This window comes from Narcine bancroftii, chromosome 7 (genome assembly GCF_036971445.1).
Source record: "Narcine bancroftii isolate sNarBan1 chromosome 7, sNarBan1.hap1, whole genome shotgun sequence".
Lineage (NCBI taxonomy): Eukaryota > Metazoa > Chordata > Chondrichthyes > Torpediniformes > Narcinidae > Narcine > Narcine bancroftii.
This window is the reverse complement of record NC_091475.1, coordinates 64425122-64437695: the sequence shown is the minus strand read 5'-3', so window position 1 is coordinate 64437695 and position 12574 is coordinate 64425122. Positions and strand designations below refer to the sequence as shown.

Sequence of the window (12574 nt, the reverse complement as noted above, 5' to 3'; positions counted from 1 at the left end):
GGAGAGGTATGGAGGGCTATGAACTGGGTGCAGGTCAGTGGGACGAGGCAAAAAAAATGGTTTGGCATAGGCTACAAGGGCCAATTGGGCCTGTTTCTGGACTGTAATGTTCTATGGTTCTATGAAAGTGGCATCACGGGTAGATGGGGTTGTAAAGAGAGATTCTGGTATATCGTAAATCAAAGTATTTAGTACAGGAGTTGGATGTTATGCTGCAGTAGTAAATGCGGCTCAGTTTTAAAATTAAAGAAGAAGTTGGACAGCTACATGGATGGGAGGGGTCTGAAGGGCTATAGACTGGGTGCAGATCAGTGGGACATGTCTAAATAATTATTCAGCACAGACTAGAAGGCCCAAATGGCCTGTTTCTGTGCTGTAATGTTCTATAGTTCTACGTCATTGAATGCTCAATCAAATTTCTGCAGGTGCACTGTGGAAATGAATTCAAGTGCCCAGGAATGCAGAAGATAACAAACACAGCTTGGTCCATCACAGGATCAGTCCTCCCATCTGCTGCTCAAGAAAGCAGGCAGCATCATAAAAGATCCCCATCACTGTGGTCACAACCTCCTCTCACTGCTACCTTCAGACCTGTGCCTCTAGGTTCAAGGGTGGCATGGTTGGCGTAGCAGTTAGCGCAATGTCTTTACAGCGCCAGCATCGGGACTGGAACCGGGTTCAAATCCCACGCTGACTGTAAGGATTTGGTACGTTCTCCGCGTGTCTGTGTGGGTTTTCCCGGTGGCTCTGGATTCATCCCACTGTTCAAAAACATATCAGGGATTGTAGGTTAATGGGGTGTAAATTGGGCCGAAATGGTCTGTTACCGGGCTGTACGTCTAAATTTAAATTTAAAAATCTTAAAATTAAGTTTCTTTCTAATAGCTGAGGCTCTGAACCTCCCCTTGTAATACCAATCATGGATGCTCCAACACCACGTAAGGACACCACTTTTGTTCTTGCACTATGGTAACTGATACATGTGTTATCTGTTTGGCATTTAAAATATAACATTGTCATTGTTTTTATGAAGTAGCTCTTAGGTTCTAGCAAGCAAGAATTTTAGTGCACATGTACATTGTGCAATATCTATCTGAATAATCTTATTCTTAAAATCATTATTGTATCTCAAGGCCTTTTTGCCATTAAGATACTTTGATGTGTATCTTAATCCAATCCACTAGACTGGATTCCATAACTCTGAATGTCCACATCTAACAATAACTTATCCATTTCTATTCCAAAATACTCAGTGGATCCTTAGGTTTAATAAAGTTATTAAGGATAGCGCTTCGGAGTTCCATTTCCCTTTGTAAGTAAACTACTTCCTGACATGGCCTCTGAACAGCCCAGCTCGGGATCCTAACAGGCAAGAATTTCCCTCCCTATCTTCCCAACAAACCACAATAATGATTTGAGGAGTAGGAATGGGTGTCAGCTATCTGGCTTCAACATTTAGCTGCAGCCTGCCAACCTGACAAGGACCTGTTCATTCCTACCCCGACCCAACTCTCAATATTAGAATGCGATAATACTACCAATTTCATATCCTCCAAATGTTTTCTCCCATCTGTGTGGAGCCTTACTGAAAATCCACATCAAATCGACTGGTTCCTCCTCATGTTCTCTACAGAATATATCCTCGAGGGCCTCCGACAGATCAGTCCAACACGATTTTCATAACTACCTATTGACACTGCTCAATCGTATCGTTAATTTAGAACATTAAACATTATAACATAATATGGGCCCTTCAGCTCACGATGTTGTTTGTAAATCTACTTCACAAAAATTGCTCGCACCCATTATCCTCTCTTACATCCACGTCCCTATCTAAGAGTATTTTGTATGTCACTGTTGTACCTCTGGCAATGCATTCTAGGCACCCACCACTCTGTGCAAAAAATCTTGCCTTTCCACTAAATGTTTCTCTACTCACCTTAAACAGATGTCCTCTGGTATTAGCTATTGTCGTCCCATGAAAAAGGTGCTGGCTAGCTCAAAATCTTGTAAATCTCTATTAAGACACCTCTCATCCTTGGTTGCTCCAAAGAAAAACACCCTAGCTCGGTCAACGTTGCTTCATGACATATTTTCTAATCCACACAACATTCTGGTAAATCTCCTCTGCACCCTCTCTAAAGCATCTACATCCTTCTTGCAATGAGGAGATGAGAACTGATTGCAATACTCCAAGTGCAGTCCAACCAGAGTTTCATAGAGCTGCAACATCACCTCACAGCTCTTCAACTCAATCCCCTGACTATTAAAGACCAGCACACCTTCTTTCTTTGGCTTGGCTTTGCGGACGAAGATTTATGGAGGGGTATGTCCACGTCTGCTGCAGGCTCGTTGGTGACTGACAAGTCCGATGCAGGACAGGCAGGCACGGTTGCAGCGGTTGCAAGGGAAAATTGGTTGGTTGGGGTTGGGTGTTGGGTTTTTCCTCCTTTGTCTTTTGTCAGTGAGGTGGGCTTTGCGGTCTTCTTCAAAGGAGGTTGCAGCCCGCCGAACTGTGAGGCGCCAAGATGCACGGTTGGAGGCGATATCAGCCCACTGGCGGTGGTCAATGTGGCAGGCACCAAGAGATTTCTTTAAGCAGTCCTTGTACCTCTTCTTTGGTGCACCTCTGTCGCGGTAACATGATCTTGGGAAGGCGATGGTCCTCCATTCTGGAGACGTGACCCACCCAGCGCAGCTGGGTCTTCAGCAGCATGGATTCAATGCTTGCGGACTCTGCCAGTTCGAGTACTTCGATGTTGGTGATGAAGTCATTCCAATGAATGTTGAGGATGGAGCGGAGACAGTGCTGATGGAAGCATTCTAGGAGTCGTAGGTGATGCCGGTAGAGGACCCATGATTCGGAGCCAAACAGGAGCACGGTATGACAATGGCTCTGTACACGCTCACATCACCTCACAGCTCTTCAACTCAATCCCCTGAATAATAAAGACCAGCACACCTTGCACCTTCTTAACTACCCTACCAAATAGTGAAGCAACCTGAAAGGATCTATGGAACTGGACCTCAAGATATCTCTATTTCTCTACCCTGTTAAAAATCTTGCCATTAAACACGTGTATTGATATATCATCATTTACTGTAGATGCCAGCATTTTTTCAACTGTTAATGTTAGGCATCAGGTCAACAGTTGCTTATTTTCTCCCTCCCTCATTCTTAAACAACTAGGTCAACATTTGCTGCCCTCCTATTTGTGAGAGCTAGTCCAGAATTCTGGATGATAACCAGAGCATTAACTATCCCTGTAGCCACTTCTTTCAAAACTCATGGATATAGATCTGTCCAGTGGGTGAAGGACTCACACCAAGCTGTGGGCCACTGGATACCGGCTCATGGAAACCAGGAGGGGATGCTGATGACAAGCAGGGATCCCGAAGGGTCCTCAGATGCTGATAGTTTCCTGATCATATCAGGGGTTAAGAATTGGGAGCTTGGGGCCACCACTGGAATGGACAGGACACCTTGTAGATGCACAGGTAGCAGGAGGTGAATCCACAGGCACTATGTGTCTCTGAAGGATCTCTGTTTTACTTCTCTTTCTCTTACTGGTAGAGGCATCAGGCCAGTGGCATTCCTATGTGTCTTTAAGACAGATAAATGTTGATGGATTTTGTGCATTTTGTTATAGGCAAGAAAGGAACCTTCAATCTTGAATCCTGGGGATGAGTCAGTTTTTTGGGCTAACTTAGCCATTTTTTTAAAAATTACTAATTGTGTTTCAGAGAATTATGGATCTTGTGCCTTTAGTTTAGTCTTTTTAAGCCTTCCTCTGTGAAAACAGACGCAGACTACTTAAATTAATTTCTTCACTAGTTCCACCTTTGAAATGTTTCTGCAAGCATCGAGACCTCAATGGTTGGCCCTGCATTCCTTTTCATCTTATCAATTTCTTATTCATCCTTTGTTGAACATTTTCCTATTCTCTGGTGAGTTTCTAAGTCTTGTTTAGATTTACAACTCTAATATATTCTGTAATCCATTGATGGACCACATATATAGTGCCTTGGTTATGTCCTAGCCATTGCCTGACCATGTAGTTTTCACATCTTCTTGGCAAACTTGCCCTCTAACATTTATTGTTCCCCTTGTTTGTATTTAAAATAATAAGTTCAGGTGGAACCGACTTTAAAACTTACTGAAAAATGTGACCACGTTGGGGTCAGTATTTCCTCGGAGCCTCTTTGCAACTCAATTATTCATTAAACCTTTCTCATAAGACAGTACAGTCTAAAATAGTCAGTTCTTGTGTTGATTTAACACATGCTGATCTAAAATTCAGTATATTAGTATATTCTCAGAATTAATTCTTTACATTGTTGACATTCATTTTGTTTTCCCAATCTATATTCACGCATAATAACTGCTCATGCTGTCGCATACTTCTCTATAAAGAATAAACTTACTGCCTCATCTCCAAGAGCTGTCTTCAGGCTGATTCGTACTTTAAAAGCATAAGGTGAATCTGAAATGAAGGATTGTCAGAAATATATCAAATCACAGAGAAAAACGCTTGTTTGTTCACATGGTTCGTTGTGTTGCTGAAGACAGTAACAATAAGAATACAAGTCCAAATAAAAACCAGAGCAAGAGTCGGCCACCTGGCCCATCGAGGCTGCTCCATCATTCAATTAGATCTTCGCTGATCTGCCTGTGGCTCAGTTCCACCTATCTGCCTGTTGTCCACAACACTTAATACCCCTACTTTACAAAAATCTATCCAGGTGACTTAAATGCATTTAATGAGGCTTCCCTGGGCAGTGAATTTCATGGAGTCACTACTCTCTAAGAGAAGCAGTTCCTCCTCATCTTTGTCCTAAATCCACTCCCTTGAATCTTGAGATAGTGCCCTCCAGTTCTCATCTTACTTGCCAGTGGAAACAACTTTCTTGGCAGTATCTTATCTATCCCTATCATAATTTTAGACATTTCTACAAGACCCCATCTCATTTTTCTGATTTCCAGTGAGTATAGTTCCAGATGGATCAATCTCCCCTCATAGTCTAACACAGTCATCTCCAGAATCAACATGGTGAACCTCCTCTGCACCACCTCCAAATCCAGGATCTGCTTTCTCAAGTAAGGAGACCAGTGTACTCCAGGTGTAGTCTCACAGGTGTATAGTTGCAGTATAGGTGTATAGTTGCAGTAGAACCTCCCTGCTCTTAAATTCAATCCCTCTAACACTGAAGGCCAACATCCTATTTGGTTGCTTGATGGCCTGTTTCACCTCCAAACCACAATCACTCCCAAGTCCATCTGCACAACAGCATGCTGCAATCTTTCACCATTTAATTAATAATCTGGCATCCTATTTTTCCTTCCAAAGTGGATGACCTCACATTTACCAACATTTACTCCATCTGCCAGATCCTTGCTCACTCACTTAACCTGTCCATATCTCTCTGCAGACTCTCTTTATCCTCTGCACAATTTGCTTTCCTGCTCAATTTAGTCAATAGCAAATATTAAAACAATCTTGTTTTTGGACTGCAGGACTGGGACTATGATTGAGAGAAGGAGCAGTTAAAAAGCAGCTGAAGAGGTGTGTTTTTGTTTAAATCTCATTGAGGACTGCAAGAGTGGGCCTCTGAACAAGAGGAGGAGTGTTTAACAAGTAATGGAAGAGCTAGGTGCTTGTTTAAATTTCCCCATTGGCCAATTAGCTCCAACTAATAAAAAGAAGGGAACCTCAAGTGGAGTGGCCATTGTGCACGGGCCCAGTGTAGGAGTGGGAATTCATGAGGCTTCAGTGAGCAGATGCTGAGGTGGTGGTGTCAGAGATGAAGCAACACAAAGACCAGTTTTTCTACCGCTTTGCTCTTTAATAGACAGTGGGAATGGCAGCCAGGGACATGCTCCTCTCGCAAATGGTCTCCCTGACAACTTCAACCATGAGAAGTGCATCCAACTGCAGCTCCTTACAGACCGTGTTAGGGAATTGCAGCTGGATGAACTCTGAATCATTTGGGAGGCTGAGTGGGTGCCAGACAGGAGTTACAAGGACACAATCATGCCTAGGAGACAGGAGGAAGGTAGTTGAGTGACAGTCAGGAGAGGGAAAGGTGGTGGGCAGGCAATATGGCCATTCCCCTCAGCAACAAGTTTAGCCCTTTGGAGACTGCTGAGGGGAATGACTTATATGGGTAAGGCAGCAGACAAACCAAGTACCGTGGTCAGCTCTGTCTCACAAGGCAAGAGTGAAGTCAGGTAGACTGATAGTCCCAGGGGAAATGATAGTCAGGCAAACAGATAGAAGATTGCATGACTGCAAAAGAGACTCCAGGATAGTGTGTTGTCTCCTGTGTGCTTGGGCCCAGGATGTTTTTGAGTGAGTGCAGAATATGCTAAAGGAAGAGGGTGAGAAGCCAGAGGTTGAGGTACATTTTGGTACAATGACATAGGCAGGAGTGGGGTAGAGATTCTGCAAAGTAAGTTTATGGAGTTAGGAAAGAGGCTGAAGAGCAGGACATCCAAGGTGGGAATCTCTGGATTATTGCCAGTGCCACGAGCTGGGGAAGGTCAGAACAGGAAGATGGTGCAGGGGGCAGGGTTTCATGTTCTTGGATCATTGGAAACTTTTGTACGGAAGGGATGACCTGAAGACATGGGACAGGTTATAGCAGAACTCAAGCGGAACAAATATTCTGACAGGAAGGATCCCTCATGCTGTTGGGCGGTGTTTAAAGTAGATTTGCAGGGAGGTGGAACCAGAGGCAGAGTAAGAGGTGGTTAGTGCACAGGTAGGGACAGCTGGTAGGGGGTTTGTGTGGAAGGACAGGCAGATTGGGCAAAATTGCAGCCATGGGGATGAGGTGAAATGCAGCAGGAACACAGTCAAAATGACTGGGCTATAGGTTTTGTAATGAAATGTACACAGCAAAAGAGATGGGGTTGATGTTGTGGCCATCACGGAGTCGTGGCAAAAGGATGGATGTTATTGGGAGCTGAATGTCCAAGGGTACAAAGTATATCGAAAGGATAGACAGATAGGCATGGCTCTATTGGTAAGAAACAACATTAAATAATTAGAAGTGGTGACATAGGATCAGAAGATACAGAATCATTGTAGGCTAAGTTAAGAAATGGCAAGGGTAAAAAGATACTGTTGACCATTTTATGCAGAACTCCAACAAATTACAACAGGAATTAGAAAAGGCATGTCAAAGGGGCAACATTATAGTAATCGTGGGGGATGTTAACATGAAAGTAGGTTGGGAAAACTAGGTTGGTACCAGATCTCAAGCAATAGAATTTGTAGAATACCTATCAGATGGCTTTTTAGAGCACCTTTTTGATGACCCCACGAGGAGATGGGCTGTACTGGATTGGATGTGGTGAAATGCACCAGAGGTGATTCAAGATCTGAGAGTAAAGGTCTTCGGGGGCAGTGATCACAATATGATTGAATTCAATTTGATATTTAACCAAGAGAAACTAAAGTCAGATGTGTTGTTATTTTAGTGGAGTAAAGGGAATTACAGTGGAATGAGAGAGGAACTAGCCAAAGTAGATTGGAAGGGGGCACTAGTAGGGAAAACGGCAGACAGTAATGGATGGTGTTTCTGCAAGAAATGATGAAGGTGCAGGATAAATACACATTAAAAAGAGGAAATATTCATATAGAGAAATGTCACAACTGTACCTGACAAGACAAGTCAAAGCCAATGTAAAAGCAAAAGAGACAGGGTATAAGGAAGCAAAATCTAGTGGGAAGATAATTACAAATTTTCAGAAAGTAACTAAATAAGGAAGGAAGAGATGAAGTATGAAAATAGGCTTGAAAATATTATCAGGGGATGCAAACAACTTCTTCAAGTATACAAATAGTAAAAGGGAGGTGAGAGTATATAGAGGACCACTAGAAAATGATGAGGAGAAATAATAATGGGAGTCAAGGAGATGGCAGAGGAACTGAATGAATATTTTGCATCAGTCTTCATTGTGGAAGACACCAGCAGTGTGCCAGATGTTGAAATGAATGCTGTTACTACAAGGGAGAAAGTGATCAGAAAGCTGAATGGTCTCAGGGTGAATAAATCTCCCGGAACAGATGGATCGCACCCTCATGTTCTGAAAGAAGTAATGGTAGAGATTGAGGAGGACTTGGTAATGATCATTCAGGAATCGATAGATTCTGGTATAGTTCTGGAGGACTGGAAGATCACAAATGTCACCCCATTATCCTCTTTTTAAATATTTTATTTAAATTCAATACATGTATTAATATATAAGTACAGGATTATCTTTCATTCAAATCTAAATCTAAATAATACATAGCATTTTATTTTATACCCCAACCCTTCTCCCAAAATAATAACACCCAAAAAGTAAAACAGAAAAAATAAAGAAATAGAAAAGAAAAAAAATAGAAGAATACAACTGGAAACTAAAATTACAATCAAATACATCGAATTTACTCTAGAATATTAAACCTGTATACACCAAGGAGTTGATAAGGTTTTGGGGTTAAGAGGATAGTTTCATAATGTAATACCTAAAATATGTAATTATGGGCACCAAAGTTTTAAGAAATTGTCATATTTATTCCTTTAAATTTATGTATGTAATTTTCTTGAGAAGTATACAACTACGTATTTCAACATTCCATCTGTCCATTCCCAAATTTCCAGGACACTGCTATACATTTTCTTGCAACTGCCAGTGCAAATTTCACAAATTCCTTTTGAAACATATTAAATTTTAATTTTGGCCTAATCCCAGATATATTACCTAATAGGAAAAGCATTGGATCATGAGAAAATTTAATTTTAGTAACCCATTCTAAAAATACTGCAAAGTCCATCCAAAAAGGTCTCAATTTGATCATGACCAAGTAGAATTCAAAAAAGTACTTATCTCCTGATTACATCTAAAACATTTATCTGATAAATTGGATTTCAACCTATTTAATTTCTGTGGAGTAAGATATAATTAATGCAAAAAATTATACCGATCCAATCTTTCTCTGACATTTATTGTGTTTGACACAATTCCAACCAATTTTTCTCCCCAATACTAGTATTCAGATCAATTTTCCACCTTTGACTAGATCTATGAATTCCTTGTTTCTGTGTTTTCTTTTACAATACCTGAAATAAATTTCTTAATAGATTTATTACAGATCAAGCTTTCTATTTCGCTCCTTTCAGGCAGTAAAGTTGTCAGACCTAATTTATCCCCCAAGAACACCTTTAATTGATAATAACAAAATATTGTATTATTTTGAATCCTATATTTATCTTTCAATTCATCAAATGTCATTGTTCCTCCCTTCAAAACAATCCATTATTCTCCTAATTCCTTTACTAGACCAATTTCTAAGAGTCCATTATTCATTATAAAAAGGAATGTCTATTTTGAATCAATGGCATTCCGGGTATCCCATAATTTCTCATTCCCAATTGAACATATATCCTATTCCATATATTAATCAAGTGTTTCAACAGTGGTTTACCTGTCTATTCTCCCATTTATATATAAAATCTTCTGGTGTTGTCTCACCATTTTCTCCATCTCTATCTTAATCCAGGCTGGTTTTTCCCCCTCCTCAAAAAACAGGAAGAGAGAAATCTAATTTGTGTTGCATCATAATAATCATTAAAGTTTGGAAGTGCAAACCTCCCAGTTCAAATTTCCAAGATAATTTCTCTAATGAAACTCTTGACATTTTGCCCTTCCAAATAAATTTTCTTAGATATTTATTCAATTACTGAAAAAATTTCTGTGGAAGATAAAGGTAATGTTTGAAATAAATATTGTATCAGAGGAAAAATATTCATTTTTTAGACAATTAACTCTTCCCAATAAGATTATAGGTAATTCTAGCCATCTTCTTAAATCTTTATCAATTTTCTTGTATAAGGGGCTATAATTTAGTTAAAATGTTTTTTAAATTATTATCTTGTGACGGCACACATCCTCATGGAGAACCGGCCCCACTTGTATTGCCACAAGTCTCTCTGACTCCAGCATCCCTTCCAGCACGCACCCTGGGCAGCGATTATGATGTCACAATGCAACAGGTGACTGAGCTCATGCTGCCCTTATAGGGGCATGCTAATTTGAATATAAACAGTCATTAACGACCCTCAATGTGGTGGCTGTGTTTCTTTCACTGCTCAAACCACCACAATCTATTCAAATCCCTAAACATTTTACTCTATTTATTGGCCATTTAAATTGTGTATCTCTTTTAGACTGTGGATAATCACCCTTGATAAGAGGTGTAATCTCCATTTTGTCCCAATTTATTTTGTAACCAGATATTATTCCATATTCTTTTAATCTTGAATTTAATTTGTGTAATGAAGTTTCTGGTTCCATCAAGAATATTATAACATCATCTGCAAATAAACTAATCTTATGTTCTCTCTGCCAACTCTAAAACCTTTAATATCAAAATCAGACCAAATCAATTCTGCCAATGGTTCTGTTGCCAAGATAAATAAAGCTGGTGATAATGGACACCCTTGTCTAGTGGATCTAGTTAATTGAAAAAAGTCAGAAACTTGCCCATTTGTTACTATCTTAGCTCTTGGTCCATTATATTAGGCCTTAATTTAATTGATCGTCCCAGTTAAAACTTGTCAAGTACTTTAAATAAAAAATCCCATTCTAATCTATCAAATGGTTTTTCAGCACTCAAATCTCCTATTTTCTGTGCCAAATGTATTATACTCCTTAATGTAATAACATTATCTGCTGATTTTCTTTTTTATCAAATCCAGTTTGATCCATATTAATCAATTTTTGTAACTATTTTGCCATCTATATGCTAATATTTTTGTTACTATTTTATAATCTACATTTAACAAAGATATAAGTCTATATGAAGATGTCTTTAAAGGACCTCTCTTTTTTTTGGAATCACTGTTATTATTGCTGTTTTAAAAGATTCTGGCAATGCATGCATGTATTTCATCTACCTGAGCTAATACTTCCATAAATGGAGAAATTAATAAATCTTTAAATTCTTTGTAAAATTCAGGTGGCAAACCATCCTCTCCCAGAGAAGTAAAACTATGTAAAGAACCCAATGCTTTCCTAATTTCAGTCAATGTTAAAGGTGCAGCCAAATTTTGGTCATCCAAACTTAAGTTAGGTAAATTAATCTGAGATAAAATAAATGTCTATATTGCTTTCATCTTTCAAAGATTCAGAACCTTGTACAACTTTAAATAGAATTGTTCAAAATTAACAATTTCTTTATAAGAAATTAAATTTGAGTCATCCTTAGTTGCAATAATCATTCTTGATGCTCCGTCTTTAATTGCAATTCTAAAACTTTATATCCTCTTTCGCCTACTTCTGTTTAGTTCTCATCATCACATTCACTGTTCTATATGTTTGCAAAGTATTGAAGCTTTTTATTTATAAGGAATATTCATTTATTCTCAGTTACTTGCCACTGTAAATCTTTTTTTTCTAAATTCATTATCTCTGTCTCCAATTGTTCTAATTCTTTCAAATAATCCTTAATTTTAGAAGAGTTGACCACATACATAAGTTTTCATCACATTCAATAAAATAAATTTATTAGGAACCGAGTTAGAATTAATTTCAAAAGAAAGTCTTATCTGTCTTCTAATAAATACACAAAAATCCTTCCTTTTTAATAACAATGAGCTAGCCCTCCATCTATAAACTGATTCTTGCTTATCCACCATTGTTATTGCCAACAAGAAGAGAAAATGGTCAGATAAAATTCTCACCTTATATTCAACTTGTTGTATTCTACCTTGGAGTGTGCAGATAATAGAAATAAGTCAGTTCTAGAATAAGAATCATGTCTACTAGAATTAAAGGAATAATTTCTCTCTCTTGGATGAGATCTTCTCCAAACATCTACCAAATTTAAATCCTTCATTAGTGACAGTGGCTGCTTTTGTCTTTATTATAGTTCTTGTTGACCTATCTAGAATGTGATCTAAACAAAAAAATAAGTCCCCTCCTACGAAATATTTTAATTAGCATTTACTAAATTCAAAAAAGTTTCCTGTATAAATTTATCATCATCCACATTAACATCCAATACTTAGAAAAAAATTGACAATTTGTCATAATATATCTACCTCCAGAATCTGTAATTACCCTTTGTATTTTAGTCAGAAGTCTCTTATCTGTTAAAATAGGGACTACCCTCGCCTTTAAATTGAATGAAGAGGCTGCAAAATACCCTACCCAATCTCTTTTTAACTTCAGAGGTTCCTTTTCAAATAAATGAGTTTCTTGTAAAAAAGCTATGTCCATCTTCATTTTCTTAATATGTGTCAATATTCTTTTCCTCCGCACTGGGCAGTGAAGCCCATTAACATTAAAACTTCAAAGATTCAATACTTATTCATTCCCCTATTTTTTTATCATCCTTATACCACATCTCCCCTCTACCAGTCTCCTCTCAACTCTTCAATTCTACTATAAACCTTAAATCTAGACAGTTTTTTTTCAATTAATCCAGATAGAAAAGAAAGTAAAAGAAAATAGAAATATAAAAGTCAATAAGCAACCCCCCCACCCCCACCACAACTACCACCACCACCACCACCACCACGA

General features: G+C 38.8%; 1 protein-coding gene across 1 annotated transcript in view; it reads right to left on the bottom strand.

Moving 5' to 3' along the window:
* cltrn (collectrin, amino acid transport regulator) overlaps positions 1-12574 on the bottom strand; it is a 52086-nt gene that overhangs the window by 33335 nt on the left and 6177 nt on the right. The window contains exon 2 of the mRNA XM_069890283.1: positions 4426-4484. Coding sequence (XP_069746384.1) covers positions 4426-4484 — 59 coding nt within the window. The remainder of the gene's footprint in view (positions 1-4425; positions 4485-12574) is intronic.